Raw genomic sequence first — 26,825 nt, forward strand, 5'->3', positions numbered from 1 at the left:
CAGCTGTAATGCCTGTGATCACACTATGGAAGCCCTCCCATGTTGGCCAGCCTCTGTGAAATGTAAACAGTAAACAGGATGGAGCATCCTGTGTTTGTGTGGGTTGAACAGTCTGTCTGTTGTTGTGGAGGTGATGGTTGGAGACTGCTGAAGAGAGAATGAGCCCGAGCAGAGCATGCTGGTCCAGCTGTCACTGCTATAAACTCAGACTGGAGAGACTTCAGGACCTTTCCCCCTTTCCCCAATCGTTCCCCACAGCCGACATCCCCCCCCGGCTTCCTTCCTCCCCTTTGTTAAGTTTGCAGGGCAGACTTTATCAAGCTGAGCACACAAATGAATACATATGAATGTGTGCTGTCATCTTTATTAGTCTGCTTTGCCAACACTCATTAGAATTAACACAGCTCTATACTAAAGGCAATTTCCCTCTTAGTCCTCACCCCCCTTCCCCATTTGCCAGACGAGGAGGATTATAGTGACCACAGTTTGGGATAGATTTGAATACACAACCTGTTGCATGCTAATAAGTGAACATAATGTGCAGGAATGATTGACAAGCCCATATTTAAATGACTCAGAACATTGCAGTAGTTATAGGCTCTAGTTATTTGATATATACAATGAACTACAAGAGTATTCGCACTTCTTGAACCTTTTACTTCATGTCATGTTAGAACTACAAACTTCAATGTATCATATTGGCATTCTATGTAATAGGTCAACATACAGTAGTGCATAAATGTGACATGGAAGAAAAAAAAAATATTTTTTTTCCCTAAAAAAGTGAATTTAAACTGATTTTCCTGAATAAAATCCAGTGTGGCCAATTTCCTTTACAAGCCACCTTGTAAAAACAGATCAAATGTGTGTCAGTTAATCTTGGTATATTTCCAGACTTTTTGTGTAGAGGTTTGTTAGAAAACATTAGTGAACAAACTACATTATGAAGACCAAGGAACACAGCAAACAGGTCATTTGTGGAGAAGTTTAATGTCAAGGCCATTCATCTAGTCATCGTTTCTGAATAATGACAACATCAGTCAGAGAAGCAGCCAAGAGGTAACTCTGATGGAGCTGCATAGACTCAGCTCAGATGGGAGAGTCTGTCAACAGGTAAACATTTTTCATGCGCTACACAAATCTCTTCTTTATGGAAAATTACAAAAAAAACAGACTGCTTAAAGGAAGTCACAAGAAGTCATTCAATTCTATTTAAATTCAAATTCAAATTCGAAAATACTTTATTCATCCCAAAGGAAAATTAAATGTTATAGATCATATTATGCAGGTTTCTTCAAAGAGCCATGTTTTCAGTTTCCTACATGAGGGACACAGCAAATATGTGGAGAAATGTGCTCTGGTCAGACCACATCAGACCAGAACTGAACATTTTTGCTCAACATGCAAAATGTTACATGAAGCATGGTGGTGGCAGCATAATTTATGTGGGGATGGTATTCCTCCACTAAGAGTGGGGAGCTAATCAGAGTTGATGGAATGATGGATGGGACTTAATGAAGGAACATTTTGAAGGAAAACCTGTGTCTCTAAATGTGCAACGCTGGTAGAGACATACCCCAAAAAGAGTTGCAGCTGTCAGTGCAGGGAAAGGGGGTTAAAACCAAATGCACTCCACCTTTTACATTCTTTAATTGTAAAAGCAAAAAAAGCTGAAAACATGCATCCGTTTTTCCATTTACTAATTGTACTCTACGTTGTATTGATCTATTTCAGAAATTTCAAATAAAATATATATTTTTGTAGTTTGTAGTTGTAACATGAAAAAAATGTGAACATTTTCAAGGTGTGTTTAATAGTTTAAAAAAAGCTCTCTAGCTCCAGATGGTCTTTTATCTCAAAGTATCTTAGTTTGTCGCCATGTTAAAAGACCTTCTGTGTTCATTTTTATCTGCCGCTACACTTTGATTTGGAGGGTCAATGTAAATGCGGGCAGTAATGACTGTTCATGACCATACCAATGTTCTTTATGAGTAATGCCCTGGGTTGCTAACCACATTCTCACAGTTCTTCTATTTGTAATACAGAACTTGTCAGAACGTGCTGTTTCTTTTGTTTCCGAGTCCTCTCTCCTCTCGCACACGAGAAAGCCTTCACAGACAACAGCCATCCGCCCTGAGTCCCAGCTGAAGGATGCAGTGTTTTCAGAGGTGGCATGTGGACCTTTCAAAGGGAAATGACTCAAGACATGAAGGGGGGGAAAAAAAAACACATGCAGGCTTTTCAACAAAGAGGAGACAAGGGAGTAAAGGATAAAGAAGTGACTACAGGATCCATTCACCGTTTGCAGGCATAAAAGGCTGTTGCTTTTGTTTGTGTTGTCATTAGAGCAGAGCTTTTCTGCATACTTCTTTCATGTTGATGAAATTTCTATCTAGTGTGATGTCCAGTCATGTCTAAAATACCAACAGTGGTGAACCGAGCTATGCCATTGTAGTTACCCAGCAGGGATATCTCCTGGATTTGTCAGCACATAGTTTTGTTGTTGTTTTTAAAGGTCATGCTTTGTGTGGTTCCTGTTATCAGATGTGGGATTTCACAATGTTCTATGGGTTAAAACCCTTTACCTTTTGTAAGATAATCAGATCTTTTAAAACTCATCAGGATTACCTCAAAAGCTTCAAAGATTCCTTTAATGTGGTTAAAAACCTCAGAAACAACACTAAAAGGCAAATAATTGATTTGTTTCTTTAATTAATAGGTATTTTGTAGAGAATTTTTACTTTAGTTATTCTGAAAAGGTGCATCAAGTTGTAATGGAGTTAAAGTGAAGAGTTTACATACATTTGTTTTACAGAGTGAAATGATCATACAACAAACAATGTCAGTGATGTTTGAAAAGATTATATGGGTGTAAAAGTTTTAATTTATTGTAGGTTTTTACTAATCCACTTGGTCAAAATTATATATGCTTCCTCAAAAATGCATATACAGCCTTTAGCGAACTATACCTCAATCATGCTCTATTTGCAGCCATCAACAAATGGCTGGAATAATTTTGATATTTGATCCAGACTTAATTTCTTTAAACCACATTCCATATATTTCCAGTATAGTTGTTGTCATTGTGTTCCTTTTGTCTATAGTTTACCTGCTTTATCTATTCCAAAACCAGTTCTGGTGTGTAACTGGGAATCATTGTCTTGTTGGAACATTCATTTGAGTCTGTCTTTAACCACCTAGCCAATGGTTTTAGATGAAGTTGAAGAACTTTGGTATGGTCCTCCTTTATCATTCCATCCATGTTGTACAATGTATCATTACCTCTGGCAGCGAAACAGTCCCACAGCATGATGTCACCACCCCCATGCTTGGCAGTTACTTTTTACTTTTTGTCACTGTGGTGAAACAGCTCAGTGTTTGTCTTTTATGACCCTAAAACTTTTCTCCAAAAGGCATTTAGCTTGTCCAAATGCACAGGTGAAACTTTAACTTGAGGCTGAAGATGTCCATTGTGGAGGTGGAGCTTAATTCTTGGTTGGCACCTTCTCCATCCATGGAGATGTAGAACTTGCTTCAATTGTGACGCTTGTGCTGCAACCACTTCCACATAGTCTTTATAGAATTGAGCCTTGGTGGTTGATGGGTTGTTTCTAATCCTTCTAACCAGTTTCCTTTAATCTATATTTTGAGTTTAATAGTTGAAACTTGGATAGAATTGAATGTTTCAACATGTCCAAAACTCTGTGAGGTTTGGACATGTTGGAGCAGGCTTCTGGAATGACCCATGACCTCAACTCAGATAAAAATGTGTCAATCATGCTTAAAAGCTGGTTTCCTGCTGAGAAACCAATCGTTTTAAATAAACTACCAACTGTTCCAAGAAGGGAAGTAAAATATCTAGCAAGAGTTATGTGGTGTGCAACTCTCTAAGGGATAACCAAATATTAGTTGTGCTATATGTACATATTTGAGCATATCAGAATAATTTTCAACCATATTTGGATTAGAGAAAAAACGCAATAAAATCATTGTATTGTTCTTTAGAAATCCAGTGAAGTTGTTTGTTGCATGATCACGTGACCCTAAAAACTGAAGGGCTCAAATAAGTGTTATAAACCTAAATTTAAGATCTGTAACGGTTTTACTACAGTTGTACAATTTTTTCTCTCTCTTTTCTCTTTTTTCTTTACAATTTTGAAGCCCATAATCTTTTCACCAGAATAGTACATCTAAAGCATAATGCCATACGTTTTGCAACATTGAGATATTTTTTACTTTAGTATCCCAATCATATATTTTATTATGGTTTGTGACCTACATTGTACCTAATTTCTTTTAAAATAAATGTGGTACAATATTGTTAATCATTAATTAAACAAACTGAACTTATATTTCAATATAGTTCTTTCTTTAAAATAATGTAATTGTACTATTTGTGATAATTGCAAGAACATTATCAATTGCAGTCAACCCACATTTGCCTTATTTTTTTCTTTCCTCAGTATCATTACGATGCCGCCACTAGTTTCTGTTTCCACATCTCAGCCACTAAAAATACTCATCTGTTTTGGACAATACAGTAAGGGTCGTTAGAGACTAACCAAAGTGCAACTTTTGTTCTTTCTAAAACATCACTAACATAGAATGTATTTTAAATATTTCTTTAATAGTTAATTTTGACCGTTTGCTTTTTTCAGGCGAAATCTTGCAGTAATGCATTGTGGTAAATAAACAATGAGAATCCATCTTCCCCTGTTGGTTAGGTGATAATCAAACATGTACATTCTCTCATTCCTTAACAAGGGCTTGCAGACCTCTCACTGTGAGTTGTGGAAAGCAGTAGGTAGATCTCCTGTTAGCAGTACACAAAAACTCCCTGGTGTTTTCTATAGCGTTCCATCTCTATGTTTGCTGATGCCACAGGAACAGCGGGTTTGAGGGGAGTTGCGGGGGGAGCAGGTCTGAATGACAGGGCGTTGTTGCATCGGCCATTGCTCGCTGACCCACAAAATGCAGGCCCAGCCCCCTGTGTGAAGAACTTTTGTGTTGTCATCATCCTCAGAAGTCCGGCGATGAGGGAAGGACAGAGGGAGAGGGTTGAGGCAGCAGTCCACACTCGCCAGCAGGACGCATGCTATGTTAGATAAGTGAAAAGAAGCTTGTATTGTAATCAAAAGCATTTGCATACTTGTGCGTTAGAGAGGGTGTTAACCTTTGACACCCTCGAGAACAGGATGACAACGGGAAGCACTTCTCAGAGTCCAAGCACCAACACTTGAAAGTAGCACCTAAATGCACGTAAATGTGTTTTCAAAAACTGGTGAAGAGTGAGGGAAAAGGGCAATGTGAGTGCTTGGGACAGACGTTTCCTTCAAGTGTTAGTCTGCACTCAGAAGAATGTGGATTGGATAATTAATTGGTAAGGGATATGTAGGTGTTAAAGAGTGCTGTTGCATTTTTATTTTGTCCTCATGGGAGCTTTATTACAAACGTTTGGTCACTTAAGAGCTGCTTTGAACAGAGTATTTATTTAAGTTTCAACTAAGGTAAAGAGAGCAAGAGTTTCTTAAACAGCGAAACATAGAAAAAGTTACTTTGAAATCCATGCAAGTTTGCCATAAAACACATATTATGTTCTGATAACTCACAGTATAAAATGTAGAGCTAACATAACTTTTCATTTCAGCTGCAAATCATTTTAAAAGCAATTAAAGTGTCTGATTTTCTTTCTTTCTCTATAAGGTCAGAAAGTCATAATTCAACTCACATTTAACTTGTTAATCTGTTTCTTTTAACAGCATCTTCCTTTCTGTGTGTAGTATGATTAATGCCCATGTTTAGTAACGTCAGACAAGACAATGTTCGACCCTTCAGTTAATTTTTTGGAGGGACTCTTTGCCTGGATGGTCCCCTCTCTCTCTCTCCACTCTTTCTCTATTTCTGCTGCTCTCGGCCTGAGGGGGCTCGTCTTTCCAAGTGCATGCCGCTCCATAGAGAAGACTTGACTCTGACATTCCTGCAGATAACAGTTGCTAGGTGATGCCATTGTTAGGTTTTTCTTTGTGGCCATATATTCATACCCAAATCCTGAGGTTCTTTTTGAGAACCGTCTCATTAGTAGTCATATATTCATACCAGACCACCCCCCCACTTGACCCCTCCTTTACCAGCCGTGGGAAAGACAAGACCTGGACAAGTTGTGGAGGATTCAGGCAATTACTCGAGAAACGGTGAAATCATAGAACTTAAACACACTTTTACACACTGTCACAATATAAACCATTTACACTGTAGCGCAGCCACTTAGTTGTTACATTTTGAATAGAATAAACATTTATGATCGTTTGTAAGTATTTGATGAAAACCCAAGTATAAGTGTACCAAGACAAGACTGGAGTCGTAGAGTTTCAGTTTCCTGCTTGTTTTTGTTCGTATTGCAAGCAAGTGTAACAGCAGTCTTACAACAATAACAATGACAATAAATACTGTTCTACGTAGTATTTCAATTCAATTCAATTCAATTCAGTTTTATTTATATAGCACCAATTCACAACACATGTTGTCTCAAGGCACTTCACAACAGTCAGGTACATACATTCCAATTAATCCTAACCATTGAACAGTGCAGTCGGAGTTAGTTATTTATTCAAATTGGATAAAAGGTTTTTCTGTCTAAGGAAACCCAGCAGATTGCATCCAGTCAGTGACTTGCAGCATTCCCTCCTCCCGGATGAGCATGTAGAGACAGTGGACAGTCACTGGCGTTGACTTTGCAGCAATCCCTCATACTGAGCATGCATGTAGCGACAGTGGAGAGGAAAAACTCCCTTTTAACAGGAAGAAACCTCCAGCAGAACCAGGCTCAGTGTGAGCGGCCATCTGCCACGACCGACTGGGGGTTTGAGAGAACAGAGCAGAGACACAAAAAGAACACAGAAGCACTGATCCCTTTCTATGGGAAGGAAAAGTAAATGTTAATGGATGTAGCTCCTTTAGTCGTTTCACCTAGAAAGAAAGAACAGATAAATTCTGAGCCAGTTTTCAGGGTTAGAGTCTGAAAGAGAGCACATAGAGTTTGTTACAGTAAAAGCTCAGTCAATCGCCATGCCTAGGAGAGAGAAAGGGTTAAACACTAAAAGACAGGGCTATGTGGATCATCGGTAGAGGGTGAGCATTAAGTTGTTGCCAGCAGAAGCTCGGACGATGCCCCTCTCCAGAAAGGTGTCACAGGTAGACACAGTGTCAGGCCAGGTGTAGCTTCTAGGAAGAGAAAAGAGAGAACAAGGTTGAAAGCTGAAATAACAGCAAACAATGCAAAATTGGAGAGTAGTGTGAGAGTGTGAAAAGTGGTCGTTATGTCCTCCAGCAGCCTTAGACTATAGCAGCATAACTACACAGATAGTTTCAGTTCAGATTATTTAGTTAAACGGTGCTCATTTACAACAATGTCGTCTCAAGGCACCTCACAAAGGGTCCCACTGATGGTCATTGTTATACTAAAAACCACAATGATTGGGATACCTCCCTCTGTCAGAGGAAAAGAGAGGGGGTCACACAGGTAGCAGAAATGGAGGGTGTGTTTGGACCTCAACCATAACTGAGCTGGTTTAGGCTAAACCTGACTCCCCCTTACTCCAACCAACAGGAAAGGAAGAAGACAGAGGTAAAAAAAATAAGGAAGATAGCTCAGGATAAACTAAGCCAATCTAACTATAAGCTTTATCAAAAAGGAAAGTTTTAAGCCTAGCCTTAAAAGTAGACAGGGTGTCTGCCTCACAGACTAAAGCTGGGAGCTGGTTCCACAGGAGAGGAGCCTGATAACTAAAAGATCTGCCTCCCATTCTACTTCTAGAAACTAGGAACCACCAGTAAACCTGCAGTCTGAGAATGAAGTGCTTTGTTAGGAACATATGGAACAATCAGATCTCTGATGTATGATGGAGCTAAATCATTAAGGACTTTATATGTGAGGAGGAGAATTTTAAATTCTATTCTGGATTTAACAGGGAGCCAAAGAAGGGAAGCTAAAATAGGAGAAATATGATCTCTCTTTTTAATTTTCATCAGAACTCTTGCTGCAGCATTTTGAATCAGCTGAAGGCTGTTAACTGCATTTTGTGGACATCCTGATAGTAAAGAATTACAATAGTCCAGCCTTGAAGTAACAAATGCATGGACTAGTTTTTCAGCGTCACTCCTAGACAGGATATTTCTAATTTTGGCAATGTTCCGGAGATGAAAGAAGGAAATCCTAGAAACCTGTTTTAATATGGGATTTAAATGACATGTCCTGGTCAAAAATAACACCAAGGTTTTTTACTTTATTATCAGAGGTCAATTTAATGCCATCCAGGTTAAGTGATTGACTAAGCAGTTTCTTTTTTAAAGATTGTGGTCCAAAGACGACAACTTCTGTCTTGACTGAATTTAGAAGCAAAAAATTTCATCCAAGTTTTTATATCTTCAAGACATGATTGTAGTCTATCTAACTGGTTGGGCTCATCAGGATTTATGGATAAGTAAAGCTGAGTATCATCAGCGTAACAGTGAAAATTTATCCCATGCTGCCTAATAATTTGACCTATTGGAAGCATATATATAGTAAAGAGAATTGGCCCACGTGCTGAGCCCTGTGGTACTCCACAATTAACCCTGGAGTTTAAAGATGATTTATCATTTACATGAACAAACTGGAATCTGTCAGACAGATAAGATTTAAACCAGCCTAGCGCTGTTCCCCTGATCCCTGCAGCATATTCCAGCCTTTCTAAGAGAATTTTGTGATCGACTGTATCAAATGCAGCACTGAGATCTAACAGAACCAGAACAGACACAAGTCCATTATCTGAGGCCATAAGAATATCATTAGTGACTTTCAGCAGAGCTGTTTCAGTGCTATGATGAGCTCTGAAACGTGTATATAAACAGCATAGAAACATCTCATCCTAGAAAACACTGAAAAGTAGTATGTTTACGACTGACTAAATGTTACATAAATAATAAAGAGCTGCTAAAAACAGTGAAAGAAAGAACATTTTACAACTATTGATGCGGAAGCAGCCATCTTGAATGTGGAAGCCGGGTATGCTCGTGTTGCCCTCACTTTGTGACTAATAATTCCAACAATAGTTCCAGTTAAGGTCTCCAACTCGGAGGTCGGAAATTCTGACTTCCAATTATAAATGGAATGTACCAAAAGAAGGCTGCTATTCTTCCACACTTACAAGAGATACAAACTGGTTTGACTGGAAATACAGTCATGGTGCAGAAACCAAGACTCTTGAAGACTCATTGAAAACTACAGTTCAACCTTACAGATCTCAATTTAACATATCTAGTTAACCCCAGCTTGTTTTAATTTTACCAACATCTTATGTCTGACTGGAAGTAATATTAATATTTTCTGGAATGCCCAGCTGACTACTGACTTGACTCTGATTGGGAATCTATCAAGGTAGCTATAGATTAGGGTGATGGCAAGAAGGCCCTTCAAACTCAATATCGATAATCAAAATTAATATTGTTGTTATGACTGATAACCGATATTTATCAATATTACATATACAGTCATATTAAATAAATTAGAAAATGTGTTCCAGTGAGGATTGTTTGTCAGATTAAAAAATAACAACCTTTGAGCATTTATAAAACATATTTTTCAAAAGGCCCACATTTCTGTATTAAAAAGCTTTTTTTATTGGTCTGACGTAATATTCTAATCTTAAATGCTGTGTTTTCATTAGCTGTAAGCAGCAAATCCTCATAATTAATAGAAATAAAAACTTGAAAACATCATATAATCACTGTATAATGTATAAAGTTACTGAAATAAATGAACTTTTCAACAATATTCTTATTGAATGGGTCTGTATATTATAATACCTCCCCATCCATTCGACACTGTGCTCTCTGCTTCACTTAAACACCCCACAACCACAATCCTATTACTATATTACTATCAGTGTCCCATGCTCACAAAAATCCCATATGTATACTATCGGTCAAAGGTTTTAGATACACTTTCTCACTTAATGGGTCTCTTTAATTCCATGACTATTTAAATTGTAGATTCTCTCCAAAGGCATCAAAACTGTGAATGAACACATGGAATTGTGCTGTAAACAAAAAGTGTGAAAAGACTGCAAACATTTTATATTTTAGATTCTTCAAAAGCATTCTCTCCATGAGCTTCATGAGGTGGTCACCTGAAATGGTTTTCCAAAGAGTCTTGAAAGAGCTTCCCAGAGGTTCATTTAGGTACGGCCAAAGGTTAATATTTCAGTCATTATTATAAAGGGCGGGTACTTTAAGGAATCTAAAATATAAAACATATTTAAAGTTATCTTATAATTTTTTGTCTGCTACACAACTGCATATGTGTTCATTCACTGTTTTGATACCTTTGATGAGAATCTGCGTACAATGTAAATTGTCATAAACATAATGAAAACCATTACATAAGAAAGGCGTTCTAAAACTTTTGTTTTAATTTTGTTATATATATATATATATATATATATGCCCTATATATGCCCTAAGAATAGTCCTAGAGCAATTAAAGAGGGTTCAAATTCTCCTCAATGAAACAGCTGCTTGGCTCCGCCCTCCTAATTCCATATTTGGAGTACTTCCACATTCCACAGCACGGTGGGAGGAGCTATGACGCCATCTGTTGCTGAATGGGCAGTGGGGCTCTAGTTGAGTCAGTCAGCCGGTGTGGACACAACTAATCGGGTGCTGGAACCAGTGAGACAGGCGAAGAGTTTTTTTTTTTTAAAGTTGTGTGGAAACATGGAGCTGCCTCGTATCAACTTTTTCTTCTTCCTATTTATTAATCGAGTATTTATCACCCTTCAAGAAGAACGTAAGTAGTTTATTTAAGTTGTATAAAGTAATCTAATATAGTGTAGCTGGACCGCACCTGATGAGTCAGGAGGCTGGAATTTAACGTTTTGCTTCTGGTTGTATTCTTTTGTTTTCCATTTACTGCTTAAACATTCTGCTTTGGTGTGTTTTGTTTCTCTTTTATTTGTTTTTGTTTATTTTTTAACTTATTTTTTAGCTAAATAATCAAGTGCAACCCGTTTTGAGTTACTTTCTTGTTTTATTGACCTTGGCAGTCGTAATACTATGAACATGAAATGGCATCTATTTTCACTTTTTCTTGACAAACCCCCCCCCCCAAATCTTCCATTAACTGAATCGACTGGTCAGCCTCTGCCAATGGAGCTGCTGAAGGGGGGCACCTGTTTTCTGATTTAACATGTCACACTTTTTTGTTTGATTCGGGTCACGCAGATTCATGTATTTCCCCGCTTCATGGTCATTTAAAAAGCCCACGCCTTTCTCAGACACTATTAAATCGTGCACCCTGAGCCCTGGGGGACACGGTCCCTGAAAATCTGTATCAAACCGACATGGCTGATTAAAACGTCAAAGCGTGGCATGTGCCCCCCATAAAACTGTGTCCCCACCGTCAGATCAAAGCTGGGAGTTTTATTTAACAGCTCAATAGCTTATATTTGAACATTGTGTTGGTTAGTGGGGACGTTTCTTGCTTTCCTTTGTATTTATTACATCATGATACGCTTCAAGGTTCCAAGGGGCCCCAAGAAGAATCTTATCTGGGAGCCTATTTCCAGTGCAAAATCTAAAATTCATATATTATACAGATTAATTACAGACTGATCAATCTGTTCAAAGCTAATGAACACCCCCCCCCCCCCCCCCCAATTTTTTGTTTTTAGAAAATGTTAATATTATATGGAACCAATAAAAGGATTTTTTGTAGAGACATGTTTTGTTATGGCTTAAATTATACCCTATCTTGACTACACCGCTTAGTTGCAATGCAGTCACTGACACCCTCCACAAGGAAGGCAGGCCAAAAAAGGTCATTGCTGAAGGAGCTGGCTCTTCACAGATTACTGTTTGCACGCGTAGTAATGGTAAGTTGAGTGGAAGGAAAAAGCAGGGTAGTCTTATTGTCTGAAAAAAATGGATTTTGGGTTTTCATTACATGTAAGCCTAAATCATCCAAGTGAACAGAATTAAAAGCTTATATATATTTTATTGAAATAATTACTTGTTTTGATTACGGTGTAATTTACTGAGATTTATTAAGGTTCCAGGTGCACTGGTCATAATGTCCTTTGAGAATAATTTTTTTTTTAATCTTTGGACCGACAGGCCTGAAATGGGGCCAAAGTATTTGCAAATTGTGCTTACTGTACAGTCACCTATTCTTACATTCGGTTTCTATATTTTTACCCTTGTGACAATGTGCATGCCTTAACTTGCCTTCAATTTGTTGCTGGTACACCTGAAATTCCCCACTGAGGAGCAAAAAGGTTATTTCTGTTCTTCTCTATTAGACCTTAGGGCAGCGCAGCACAGTTTGTATTCATGAGTCAGATGTTATCAGTTGAACATGAGTTGGTTGTAACTATGTCATATATTTCCATTTTACCATACAGATTTGTTGCTAGATATGAAAGCTTCTGGATCAGAGTTGGGATGGTTGACTTTGCCAAATGAGAACGGGGTGAGTATTTAGACCTTGACAGGCACATTTAAGACTCCAGATCCATAAGTTGAAGCTTTTTATTTGTAAGACTTCCTTGGAAGCTTGGTTTAAAAACCTGCCGGGTGACAATGACAGAGGCCTTCCTCTTGCTCATTTAGCTTCACTAAAAAAGCTCTCTGGGAGAGATGGAATGAACGGCAGACCGATGAGGTTTGGCAGAGCTCTGCTTGTCTTTTGTTAATGTTACCCTTTCATAAAGAGCTTATGAATGCCGTTAAAATGTCAGGGTTCAACCTACATTTAAATTTACTTTACCAAAGTGCGTTTTACAGACCTAAAGTGGATTGGTTGCTCTTTATACCTAAACCAGAAAGCTAGATTTTCTCTATTTCCCTTTCAATATGGAAGAGATTACATTCTGAGGAGATATAGAAAATAACAACAGAAAGGAAAAAAGTCTCATCCAGATGTACAGAGGCATTCTTCCCATCTCTATCTATAGTTTAGTGGCTTTCGATCCAAAATAAGAAACAGGATATGGCCATTTCCAGCGTGTGGTCTGTGTTTCTTGTTCCTCTCAAATATCTAAGAATGTAGGGATTGGCGTTGTATTGAAAAGGATTTCCCTGTTTGTCCAAATTGAGCTTTGTTCAAGTACAACTTTGTTCCACGTTCAAGATTTATTTAGTTTTTACACATAGGATTATTATTTTATGCAGCTTTTTCTGGCTGTAAAATCTTCTAACAGTTTGATACTTAAAGGGCTAGTCCAGAATTTTTTTATGAGGTCATGTTAGAAGTTTATAAGCAGTTAACACCATACCTGCAGATAACTGTCTTGGAAAAGTTAATTTTGCATAATGGTTGATTCTCTACATACAAAACCAGAATGCCCATGGAATCAGAATTCCGACAGGGAAAGCTGGAGTTCATCAACAGTTCAGCATCCAATATGGCTGTAGCGCAAAAAGGAAAACAATTGAGAAATCTGGATTTTTCCTAAAAAAGTATTTTCTACTACAAGTAAGATATTAGCAATTTATAAACCTTAAAGATAATCCCACCTAAGACAATCTAAAGTGTCCCTTGAATTTCAGTGTAAAACTTTCAACTAGTCAAACAAAAGAAAATTAAATGTTATCTTTATTTGAATTCAGAAATGGATAATTTCCTTTTTTCCACATCAGTTATAAAGTTTAAGCACACACTCGTTCCCTGAAACCCTCCCAAACTGCTTACATATGATGTGTTAAATTTTAATCAGGACTTAAGCCTTTTAATCTTTCTACACGTCAGTGCTTCCTTCTAATTACTGGTGACTTTGCTGCCATGCCTTCCCTCCAGTGTTGTGCTTACAAAGTTTATTTAACTGCCATAAATGTTGGTTCTACTGTAGTAGCTGCTGGGTTAATGCCTTCCACGCATGCTGCCATGTGTGTTAATGGAAAACCTCACACGTTGAGAACACGCAGTACGTGTGGACAACGTTAATGTATGGAAAATAAGCCTTAGCAGACTTCTGAGCTTTAGGAGATTCTCAGAAAGCAGGAAAGAAGCGTTGTCTCATGTATGATTTGTTAATAGTGATACTTTTTTTTATCTCCTCTTTGCAGTGGGAGATTGTTCAGACGGTGGTGAACAGCTCACTTTTTTACACCTACAGTGTTTGTAATATAGACTCTACTGACCAGGATAACTGGTTACGGACAACTTTCATTCAGAGACGCCCAGAGAGCAGCCGTGTCTCTGTGGAGCTCCGATTTGTCGTTCGGGACTGCAACACCTTTGACGGTGCTTCTGTCACATGCAAAGAAACCTTTAACCTCTTCATCTCAGAGGCTGATGCCGACGTGGGAACCAGCTTCCGCAAAGGGCAGTTCCGCAAGGTGGCCACCATCGCTCCTGATGAGGTCACCAGAGGTAGAGTGCTGAAGGTCAACACGGAGACGAGGAGTGTGGGGCCCCTGTCCAAAAAGGGTTTCTACCTGGCTTTCCAGGATATGGGTGCCTGCGTGGCCCTGCTGTCCGTCAAGGTTTACTACAAGACGTGCCCATCCACCGTGCAGAGCCTGGCAGCCTTCCCGGAGACGGCAGCAGATGCTTTAAGGGAGGTGGAGGGAGTCTGCGTGAAGAATGCCATCAGTCAGGCCACCCCACGCATTTACTGCACAGCTGAGGGTAAATGGGTGGTTCCCGTGGGCCAGTGCCAGTGTCTCCCAGGATATGAAGCCACAGAAAGCTCCTGCCAAGGTAAGCCCTGCCAGAAATCTGCCCAAACTGTGTTTGTCTTGCTTTGAATGTTGTAACAAATTTGTCTTGGCGGTGGGGAATGAGTCCACAGGAATGTTAATTGTGTCAGGAAATAGTAAGCAAACAAGGGTTTCTTCATATCAAACAGACAAATAAATCTGTGAGGAACCTTCAACCGTCTCTCACTTATGCCTCATCATATTTGTTCCTGTTGCCCAACAGTTCTTTGTTTCCACCTCTGGTCTCTCAGGAATGGGGCCGGGCTTAGACTGTTTTATGGCTTCCAGTGAAAATACAGCTCTGTCACAGCTCTATTTGACCTTTGATTTTTACATCATAAAACTATTTAATGACAGTTAAAAGCTTTAGAATGCGATGGGGATGGAAAACTGCTGTGTTGCATATGCATAAGTTACAGATCTTGAACGCCCAAGAACAAATTCTAGTTTACTGTGAAAAATGCAAATCTTCTGAAGTTCAAAACTGGTATAAAATGTGAAACAAGGGGACAATTCTTCTCTTCTTAGACATTTGTACAAATTCGAATGTTGAATGTTCAGGAAAATATAATAAATTTTTTACAGTTAGTTTAAAAAAGGTTAATGAAAAATATATGACAGTGGTTTAGAACTTTCTGTATACCATCAAGTACCATCATAGTAAATATTAGGTTTTCCATACCGACAGACATTTTGAAACATTAGTACACTAGACTTGGACTTAATAAGTTTGCTGTGTTTTACCAGTAGGGTTAGAATTACTAAAATCTATTTTTAGTGGAAAGAAAAAATCAACAGAAAGCTTCACTGAAGTTGGATTTCCAAGAAAGAAAGACAGAAGTTTCTTATCAACCCTGACCTCAATTTCCAACATGGCTACCTTGCAAATGAGGCAGTTTACACCTTCTGAAACCTTTGAACAACTTTTTCTTTACAATCCTCTCAAAGCTGCAGTTATCCCTGTTGCTTCTACACTTTTTTTAACACACTTTTTACTTCCACCCAACTTTCTAAAAATATCTTTGCATACACCACTATGAAAAACTGAAGCTCATAGATTCCTTATCTACACACAGAGATACCGTATATGTAGGGATTAAGTATAGGTATTTAAGCATTTATTTGTGTAAATTTTGAGGATTACAGCTACTAAAAACTCAGAACTGTTTTTGTTAAAATAAGAAAATTACATAGACTTATTTAAAAAGGATATTGTTGTCCTTGTTTGCTCAGTTTTCTTTCATAATCTTTCCTTCCACTCAACCTTCCAAAATGTTGAAATGTAATACACCAAATGTCCATACATTCAAATGAACCAAATAACATGTTAATATATAAAAATAAGTAGAAATAATTTTATTAAATAAGAAACCAACCAAACAAAAGGACACAGCCCTGGCATCCATGCTCTATCTGCGGTATTCGCATGTGCCGAAGTTGGTCTGTTCTTTGGTATTCTGGGGTGTGGTGTGTTGAGATGTCTGGAGGAAATGTGGGTGGAGAAAGGGTATGGATTGAAGAGGAAGGAGGGAGGAAGGGCCCTCAGTGTGCTGCAAGGATTTCAGGGAAAGATTCTTTCTTCCTCACGTCACCACAGTACCTACAATACTGATTGACTAGAGGAAGGGCCGTGTGAATGTGTTGGAGTGACTACCTGAAAGCGCCGTGTGTCTTATTCTCGCAGGAATTTGTTTTGGGCTGGTCGCTAAGGCAACAGGAACCACAGATTGCAGGGACGAGGCTGACACACCTTTCAGGGGTTAGACTGAGTCTGGCTGGGGTTTTATGACTCCTCACAGTCCGAGCCACCTTGACTGGCAAAGTTATGCTGTTTCTGAACCTGTTCCTGTAAGCAGGCTGCCCATTCATGCAAAGTTAAGGGAAAATGTTTTTATACGGTCTAATCACCAGGAAATCCATCGTTTAAGTGGTTAATTAAGGGCTTTTGGGGCTGTTCAATGTGTGGGTGTGTTTTCCTTTTTGCATTTTGGCACTTTTTCACAGATACAACACCCTCCATAATTATTGGTACTCCTAGTAAAAATGTTTAATTGAAAATAAAGAGCACCTTTCACAGATAAAAAAAAAAAAAAATTCAGAAAGCACAAATACAGAGCATAAAAAATATTAAATAAAAACATGATTAAAAATACAAATTTAAAAACAAATTCAGTGGTACAGATAATGAAAAACCAAAATACAAAAAGCACATTTGAAAAGGAATGTAATCAAGTTTTCAAAGAGAGATTATGCTTCTGGGATTTTAAGCCTTTTTAAGCCTTTACCAGGGATACCAATAAGTCCCCAGGGCACTGTTGATGTTTATTTTTGCTTTTTTTTTTGTATAAACTAAACAAAGAATTGATTAGGAGACCAGTTAACTGAGAAAGAAAAGTTCAGCCCAACATACCAGTGACTGATAAGAACAGTACTTCAAAGCACCAGTATCGCAATCACATTGTAAAAAAAAAAAATCAAGACGTAGCAGAGAAATGTTTTAGTCTTCAAGGTTTTTGATAATGGCCATACTGGGAGATGGAAACGGAAGTTGGCACAAAAAAGCAGAAAATTTGCTTTTAACTAGGAAATGTATGATTCCAAAGTCTGAATGAAAACCTGATTTAAAAAAGACAGAGGAAACATCGGTTTTTACACGAGGAAAACCCCCAACAATCTTCTGTCAACCAACAAGAGAAAGTGATATCCTAACAGGCTCATGTCCTGCGTGTGGATTCTACCGACGAGTTCAACTATTGTTGGAAAAGGAAGCAGAAGCGACATGAGGAGGAATGCTGACTGACACAAATAAGCAGATTGTCCTTTGGTGGACAGTTGGTGCATGAGGGGAGGTTAGTTTCGAGGGCTGCTTAGTTAGTTGTGGGGTGTAATTTAGTCAAGAGGATTAGTAGAGCCACAGAACAGCTGTTGGCCAATGACATGCCCCACTCGGTCTTCTTTTGCTCTTTCATCCGGTTGTTAACACACGCAACGAGCTCCCTAATCCACGTTCCACTCATTACAACAATGGGTTGAACCACAAAGGGAAAAACAAAAAGTTTCAATTATAAGATGCACCAGCGCGTAACTTACGATCTTTTGAGAATTTTAGTCCAAGAAAGCATGAGACCATCAAAAGAACAAACGTAGAGATAAAAAAAATAATCATTTGGAAAACCTGCAGTCATCTAATGCAAATGCAGGCTATTTGCATTAGATGTGCATTGCAAATACATGCTAAATATTTAGATAGGGGTTCCTTGCTGCCACAGTTTGCATTAACAATGTTTGGGTTTTTTACTCTGCACACATGCTGCCAATTATGAGCTTATAAAGAGCAATGCAACATGTTTATGGCACCACTCGGTCCAATCTCACAGACAATAGATGAATGGGGCTGTAGTTCCTTTAGTACGTGACAGAGGTCCTGCTGTTCCAGCTCAGGACAAAATGGGCAGGCCCCCTTTTCTTATTCGAAATAACCTCGGCGACACCCCTCTGTCGCCGAGTGACTCCCCAGAGAGAGCTTCTGTTGGTGCTCCAGACCTTAACCCCCGCCATCCCCCTTCTATTCATCTTCATCCCACACTCAGCCTGCTCCTTCTCTGCACCAGCACTACTTGGGGTGCAAAGGTCCTCCTGCTTTGGTGGGGAAGTAACATGCCCTTGTCTTTAATCCAAGGTAAGCCCGACCCCTTCTCTCTGCCACCAGTACAGGCACCAGAATAAAGGCAGATCCTCAGAAAGCAGAGAATGATGGGGTCTTTTAAATGTTTTGCAAAAACACAGCTCTGTAACCTTCTCTTCCCCACTGTAGTCCTGCATTGATACCTTCCACAGATGCACACATACAAATAAAGTTTATCTGGACGATGAGACCAAAATGAAAGTTTTTGGCCAACATGCAAAAAGCTAGGTGTGGCGGAAAACTAATGTTCTAAACACGTCATGTCCATAGTGAAACATAGTCAGGGCAGCATCATGCTGTGGGGATGCCTTTCTTCTGGTGGGACAGGGAAGCTGATCAGAGTTGAACTAAATACAGGGCAAACCTGTTGCTGGCTGCAAAAGAGTTGAGACTGGGGCGGAGGTTCACCATCCAGTGGACACTGTGGCCTTATCCCATTCAGAAAATATGTGCATCTGCTTCCACAAAGGAAGGAAGAAAGGGCAGAAACAACAACCTCAGCCTGAATTGCATCCCGCTTTCTGATTTCTGTCCTGCATGGATGTTCATTAACCTCTCATGCCCTGGAGAGCTTTTTCTTTCTGCAATAAAAAAGTCAGTTTAAACAACTCTACCAGTTTCCAAGGAGCCATTTCCTTTTGGCAAAAACAAAAATATTATCTACCCGAAATTTGAGCCGCAGAGTTCACAGGGGAAAGGAGAGATCCGATCACCTGATGGATTTATTGCCCGGCTGCCATCCGGTAAACTCCGGCAGTGTGACCTGAGATCATGCCTCCAGGCAAAAAAAAAAAGACGAGTAGAGGCAGATCGTCAGGGAAATCCCGTCTCATTCTTTTGGATACAAAGACTATGTGATTATAGGTTACCCACAACAAATGCTTCCTGTTGGTTGGAAAGGGGCCGGACCGACGGATACAGGCTTATTGTTTGCTTTTTGATCGCTCATTCCTTCCTCTGTTTGTCTTTTTCATATGTCACATGAAATGAACACACCCTTTTTCTCTCACACAGAATGCAAACCAGGCTACTTCAAACCATCTGTCTCCAGTGGGTTATGTCAAGTTTGTTCAGATAACACCAAGCCTTCTTTAGCTGGTGCGACTGAGTGTCTCTGTAAGGATGGCTTCTTCAGATCCCCTTCAGATCCTCCGACAGCAGCTTGCTCTGGTAAGATATCCCACTCAGTCATTTTTACACTTCAAGCTTCCTCTGAACTCACTAGATCTGTTTGAAAGGACTTCTCTGACTGATTTATTTCACCATTAAGCTCCGCCCAGTGCCCCACGCGACCTCGCTTCCACCACCCTTTCAGGAGAGGGCCGCCTGCTACTGTCCTGGAGCCCACCTCTGGAGACAGGAGGCCGTAGCGACCTCACCTACAGCGTGGCTTGTGAGATCTGTGACGAGCCCCAGTGTGTCCCCTGTGGTGAGAAGATCCGTTTTGAGAGCGGTCCGACAGAACTTCAGGAGTCCCAAGTTGTTATTAGTGACCTGGATTCTCATCACAACTACACGTTCACTGTGGAGGCTCGTAGTGGAGTGTCCCAGTATGGCACAAAGAGGGCCACTGCAACTATCACCACAACTCTGGATTATACAAGTGAGATTTATGGACCTTGATTCCTTTGTTTGGGATGCTAAATACTTTTAATGTTTGATCTTAAGTGCCCTGTAATTTTACAGCACCAACCATATAATCATTGTGATAAAGATGTATAAAAATGTTAAAATAAATTAATCTTTTAGTGTAGAAGCATAATCTCACGCTAAAGATTTTTTAAAATCCAGTATTTAATTTGAGTAAATTTGTATTGTCTGAAAAAAGTCCCACATCATGAAATAATTGACATCCATGAATAGGATGTGACACAGAGACCATTTCTTCATTATGGAAAAGATTTGAGAACATAAGATTTTCTTGTAGTAATTTTCTGACTTATGAAGATCAACACACTTTGGCCTTACTTTAGTAAGAAAATTTGATTTATTTATCGCTTTTCCCAAATAAACATATAAAGTCCTTTTCAATAAAATACAAAATAAATAAAACAAACAATGTTAGTTAAATCTAAATAAAACAATAAAAATCAACAACACAATAAAAGAAAAAGAAATAATAAATGTTGAAACTCTATCTAATAGAAGCATGATTTAAAAGTAATGGTATGTTCTTTTCTCTTTCCGATTTTTGAAGAGTAGCATAGGCTTTGAGTCATATCATACTTATGTTAAAGGAAACAGGAAGTCATGGATCACCAAATTAAAGCCCCTAAACGCTTGGGCAAACATGCAAAACTACAAAAAAATGTCAGTTACATTTATTTTATAGGAATTGTTAGTGGTGTCAATAATTGTCACACTTGTGAATTGGTAAAAATAAATAAATGAATAAAATAATTATTTGCTGTTGATTAATACAATAAATTTCCTCACAGAAAACATTTACTCAAATTAAAGAGTGGTTTTCCTTCTAAATACTTTGGTGTGATAGTGTGCTACTGTAATTGATGTTGACAGTCATTTAAACATTTTTACACATCTTTACCAGGGGTGGCAAAAGTTTTGCAGGACTTTGTGGCTCTATATAATATAGTTAAAGTCTTAAGAAAGGTGTCCTTTGTAGAGTTATAGTAAGCTAGGATTTTAACCAGAGAAGGAAAAACTGTTTTTTGTGCAACCTTTCAATTAAAGGCTTCTACAAAAGATGGACTTACTACACAGAGAAGAATTTAGTCTGACCCACTGAATCTCATAGGCTTTCATTTCCAAACACTATGATTAGTCACTAACCATTATTTTACACTCTGTCTCTTGCCGACCGTTAGATCCCCCCAAGGTGACGTCGATCCATCTGGATGATCGTGGTCCCACCAGTCTGTCTCTGTCCTGGACTCTGTCTCGCAGACCTCCAGCCCACATTAATCACCACTATGAGCTTATGTACCGTAAAAAAGTAAGATGGAGAGCTTTTCTTCTCCCACGTAAAGTTATAAGGGGCTATTATAGTAGATTTTTAATAAAGATTAGTGTTAGAATCAGTCTTTGTAACACAATTTAAATTTGTCTTTGCAGGATATTGAGGGAGAGAGTGATGTGACCACCTACACAGTCCTAATTTTGGACAAAAACTCTGTCCAGATTAATGATCTCACCCCAGATACCACCTACATGTTCAGAGTTTTGGTCAAACTGAATCCTGAAGTTATGCCTGGCAGCTACAGCAAGGAGCAAACATTTCATACATCAGCTTTAGGTACCAGCAGCCATAAGAGCTACCAAACCCAGAGCATATTAAAATAATATATTGTATTTATGTCTATTTCAAAATGACATATCTCTGATTTTGTATGATCTATGCAGCTGAATCTCAGATGCAGAACAAGCCCACGTTGGTGATGGGAGGAGTGGTTGGAGTGGTTGTTATTCTGCTTGTTGTAGTGGCCGTCCTGCTGCTCCGAAGAAGGTGTGTGTCATTCAGATAAATGTTATATTCCATCTACAAACCTGGAAACTCTGTGATTATCAGCCACAAAACAAAGGAGGGATTTTAGTAATAGTCGGTGCTGCTGTGGAATAAAATCTTTGTCTTATTTAGCTGAGGCTGACCTGCAATTATAAAAAAGCCGACATCTACTCTGCTTAGTCCCGTAGTGATTGGTCTTGTTTTTCCTCTCAGGAGACTGTGCTCTCGTGGCAGAGGAGGACCTGAAGATCCCTATTTTTCTACAGGTTAATAAACCAGACAAGCAATGTTTTATCTAACAATATTTAAAAGTTTCTTTTTAACCTATTTATGGTTACTCTGTCTTCTTCAGATCACCTTAAGCCTCTGAAGGCGTACGTCGACCCACATACGTACGAAGACCCTAACATTGCCATCCAAAAGTTTGTCAAAGAAATCGACCCAAATGTGATCAGCAAACAAAAAGTAATTGGTGTTGGTAAGAGGCTTTTCAATTACCCATCAAGTTTAATTACAGACACACTGATTAGAGATTTGTGGCCAGTTTTTTATCACCATATTTCAGACCTGCCGATACTGATTTTAGTTGTTTAGAATTTTACTTTAAAAATTGCAATTAACAAAATACTGAAAATTGAAAATTTAAATTGTTTAACAACATTTTGATAGTAAAATCAAAGAGTTCCAGAGCTGTCACTCTTCATTCATATAATTGTATACAATAATCAAATAATTCATTCATCTATCAAAACTATAAAATAGCCTTAAACAGCCTTTTTTATTGAGCAACCACTAATTATTTATATTACAACCAGAATCCAGAGTGTTTGTAACAGACAGGATTACACTCTTTAAAAAAGTAAAAAGAGCAACTTTGCTGTAATTTGTTCAACCTGCTAAAATATCCTCCTTGTTAAATAAGTATAGCAGCCAGCAGGAAATAGCCAACGTGCATCCATAGAAAACAGAGCTTCTCTTCTAGAAGCCTCTTCAGCATTTTAAATTCTTAAAATAACTTAATTTTAAACACCTCTGATACTAAAAATAGCCAACTTTTGAGTCGTCTTCCCTCAGTAACAACTTCCACACTAAAGGCTGTCACAACCTGTTGGTAGTTAGGTATGGTGTGTTAAATGATCAGGAAAAAAAGATTGATTTTTGTTGTTGTTTTGTTTTGTTTTTTGACCAGCCAATTACCAATCAGAGCCGATTAACCATAAAATCTAACATTTCTAGTCACTAGACAATTTATTGTTCAACTCTGAGCTTAATTACATCTCTCTGCAACATGTTCAAAGTATTGTCCCACTTTCTGTGTTAATCAGGTGAGTTTGGGGAAGTGTTTCGTGGTGTAATGAAGGTTCCCGGGAAAGCAGAGGTGGCTGTAGCCATCAAGACCCTGAAGCCCGGCTACTCAGAGAAACAGAGGCAGGACTTCCTTAGCGAGGCCAGCATCATGGGTCAGTTCTCACACCCAAATATCATCCGCCTCGAAGGGGTCGTCACCAAATGTGAGTGTGGATCCTTAAATAGAACTTCAACGTCCAAGTGGATGTAGATTTAATTTACCTTTTTATCAAGTTTAATTTGTGCTATAATAAATTTGTTTATAATGACTTTTGTTATATTTTCAGTTAAGCATGCGATGATAGTAACAGAATACATGGAGAACGGAGCTCTGGACACGTATCTGAAGGTAGGTGTTTGTATTTTCTGAAGACTTTGAAAATCAAGGAAGCTGTTCTTATATGTTTCATTGTCACTTGTATTCCATTTTTATGACAACAGGGACAACAACTTAGTATTTTCTCTTGTTTCCTTTAGGACCATGATACAGAGATTCCTTCATACCAGCTTTTGGGGATGCTGCGAGGAATAGCTGCTGGCATGAAATACCTCTCTGACATGAATTACGTCCACCGGGACTTGGCAGCGAGAAACGTCCTGGTCAACAGCAACCTGGAGTGCAAGGTGTCCGACTTTGGTCTGTCTCGTATCTTGGAGGACGATGCCGAGGGCACCTACACGACCAGAGTGAGTCTAGCTTTCGATTTCACAGCCTAGAAAGGAGAATAAGAAATTCAAACTCTTGCTAGGTTCAGTCTGTATCCACTACACATTAAATATGTTTCAACTCCTAAACGTTGGTCCCTCACCGTCTCATATTTCCTTTCCCTTCACATATTAAGCTTGATTTGTTGATGTTTCTCTTGTGTCAGGGAGGTAAAATCCCCATACGCTGGACTGCTCCAGAGGCCATTGAATACAGGAAGTTCACCTCGGCCAGCGACGTGTGGAGCTTCGGCATAGTCATGTGGGAAGTCATGGCATTTGGAGAACGGCCCTACTGGGACATGAGCAACCATGAGGTATGTTTCATCTGTCACGACCCTTATGGCTGTGATGACTGATTGTTTTGGCCTGTGTTTGGTATGTGGTGAGAGAAAGCAACCTTATGGCCAGTGTGTGGTTTCTCACCATCTTCATCAAATCTTAATGTCTGTATAGGTTCACAGCAGTTGGTTGGACTGTTGCCTGTTAAAACTGACTTTAGGTTATAAATCTACCTGAAATTCAAGAACTGCCTTAACTCAGGCCCCCTTTCCTCCTCAGGTCATGAAGGCTATCAACGAGGCTTACAGGCTTCCTGCTCCGATGGAATGCCCGTCCGCCATCTACCAGCTCATGCTTCAGTGCTGGCAGCATGACCGCTCCAAGCGACCTCGCTTTTCAGACATCGTCAACATTTTGGACAAACTTCTGCAGAGTCCAGAGTGTTTGAAAATCATCGCTGACTTTGACCCACGGTAAGGGCAAAATGCCTCTTTTTCCTAAACTAATTCAGGTGACATAAAAAAAATAACTCACATCAGTTAATTGATATATTGTTTATGAAGTTGGGAAAATGTACTCATACAAACCTTCCATATCTTTTTTTTTTTTTATTATTATTCTTACTGCAAATAAAAAAAGTACAAATATCTCCTGGATACCTGTTTTTTTTGCCACTTTTCAAAAAAGATTATTAATTTATTTATTATTACTACTATGTTTTTGATAAAGACTGTGGGGAAAATTTAAAATTCATAAAATAGTATGCATATCCCCATGGTTACCTGGAGTTTTAACAAATTTAAAAAGCAGAATTTAGTGGTTATTATTATTACTAATATCATTTCTGCAATAACTTTTGTGAGAAAGTTTAGAAAGAGAGAGAAATTACAAGTTTTGTTTCAGCATTACTTGCACAGAAAACCATAACATGAACATTTCCTGTTGTTTCTCGCAGCGTTTCCATCCGTCTGCCCAGCACCAGCGGCTGTGACAACACCATGTTCAGATCGGTGCCCGAGTGGCTGGAGTCCATCAAGATGAGTCAGTACAATGAGAGCTTTACTCGAGCAGGGATAACCACCATGGAGCACGTGCTCGCTTTGAGGCATGAGTAAGTGATGTGTTAATTTATCCCACAACATGCTGCATTTTTTATTATTACAATGAGTAATTATAAAACTCTTGGCTCAAGCATTTGTTATCTGGTTTAATTGACATGCCACAGTAACGTTCGGACAGTTCAAACAATTTACGCTTGATTTGTTGCTATATGACTGCTTTAACTTTTTAAGATAAATATTTAAAGAAACGTAGTCTATTACTTACCCTACTTCTCTGCGCAAATTAAACTTTCTAATACAAAATGGTGCTCTAAGCCAATATTACGCCACAGTTTAGCACATTTACCTCAGGAATGTGACATTTGCATCCTCATACACTACAGATTGCCACTTGTGTGTAGGTTTCTGACGGGTTTGTTGATTTGCTTCTTTTCAGAGACATTAGGAACATTGGAGTTCGGTTGCCCGGCCACATGAAGAGGATAGCATACAGCATCCTGGGCCTGAAAGACGAGACCAGCTCCCTCAGCGTGTTTGCAGTGTGATCTAAGCATTCCTCCAAATCAAAGTGCACTGACTGGCCATGCCATTTCACTCAGAGACTATGAAGAGACTGAAAGGGGAGGTGGGGTGAAACTGAGCACGCTGCAAGGATTTTTTTGTCTTCATGTGGCCCAGCGTTGCAAGATTAAAGAGGAGTCACCCAACCACTCAGAAAGGACTGAGAACTGAACAAATTTGTGTACTATATCATAAGAGAATAATTTATATAAAAATGTTTGATATGTTGAACATATACAGTTTCTATGATGTAGTTAAGAGTGTATAAAAACATAATGCATAATGTGAGAGTGCTTGCACTTGTAGTAACTGACTGAAGTATACCAAGCACTCCCTTTTTCATCCAGTTGTTCTGGATCCTTCAGTCTTTGTGTTTTACTTTCTGTGATTTCTGACTTTCTTTTTAAATTTGAGAATCAAATTTCACTCAGGGCAAAAAAATTACAGATGCTTATGTTTTGCAGTAAATGTCTTCATCACACATTTTCATTTGTTTGTTTACATCATGTCTTAATAGAACTGTTCATTTTTATTTAATATTTATTGTATTTTATATTTATGTAATTTGTCATATGAAACCACAGATCCAGCTGTTTGTTTTTGAATAAAATGTCTGTTGCCTAATGGCTGGATACATTTGTTTCTTTTTGTGATGTGTCTGTGTGCCTTTGAATTGATCTCCCCTTTACCCTGACGGACCTAAATAAAGCCACACACAACACTTTCGCTTCTGAAGTCACCCAATTACTAAACAGAGTTTACATGTGTGTAATTTAATCTCTGTATAAATACAGCAGTTCTGTGAAACCTCAGATGTTTATGATGAGGAAAACAAACACATCACAAAATCACTCTGAACACACTCCCCTCTGTAAAACATGGTGGTGGCAGCATTATGCTCTTTGGATGAATTTTTAGCAGTGACAGGGAACATGAGTGCAGCTAAATCCAGAGTTAAACCTGCAAAAGACTTACAACTGGG

At 38.8% G+C, this 26,825-nt stretch overlaps 1 protein-coding gene across 1 annotated transcript; it reads left to right on the plus strand.

Moving 5' to 3' along the window:
• Positions 1–10,678: 10,678 nt before the first annotated feature.
• Positions 10,679–26,477, plus strand: epha2a (eph receptor A2 a). The gene is made up of 17 exons (XM_047348441.1): positions 10,679–10,825; positions 12,438–12,505; positions 14,101–14,737; positions 19,436–19,591; positions 19,692–20,024; positions 21,250–21,377; positions 21,497–21,677; positions 21,785–21,887; positions 22,101–22,153; positions 22,240–22,365; positions 23,213–23,398; positions 23,522–23,583; positions 23,712–23,921; positions 24,107–24,256; positions 24,501–24,694; positions 25,177–25,332; positions 25,719–26,477. The coding sequence occupies exons 1-17, from the start codon at positions 10,753–10,755 to the stop codon at positions 25,825–25,827; spliced, it is 2,925 nt and encodes a 974-aa protein (XP_047204397.1). The 5' UTR covers positions 10,679–10,752; the 3' UTR covers positions 25,828–26,477.
• Positions 26,478–26,825: the final 348 nt, after the last annotated feature.

Source organism: Girardinichthys multiradiatus, chromosome 20, assembly GCF_021462225.1.
Source record: "Girardinichthys multiradiatus isolate DD_20200921_A chromosome 20, DD_fGirMul_XY1, whole genome shotgun sequence".
In the NCBI taxonomy this organism is placed as follows: Eukaryota; Metazoa; Chordata; class Actinopteri; order Cyprinodontiformes; family Goodeidae; genus Girardinichthys; species Girardinichthys multiradiatus.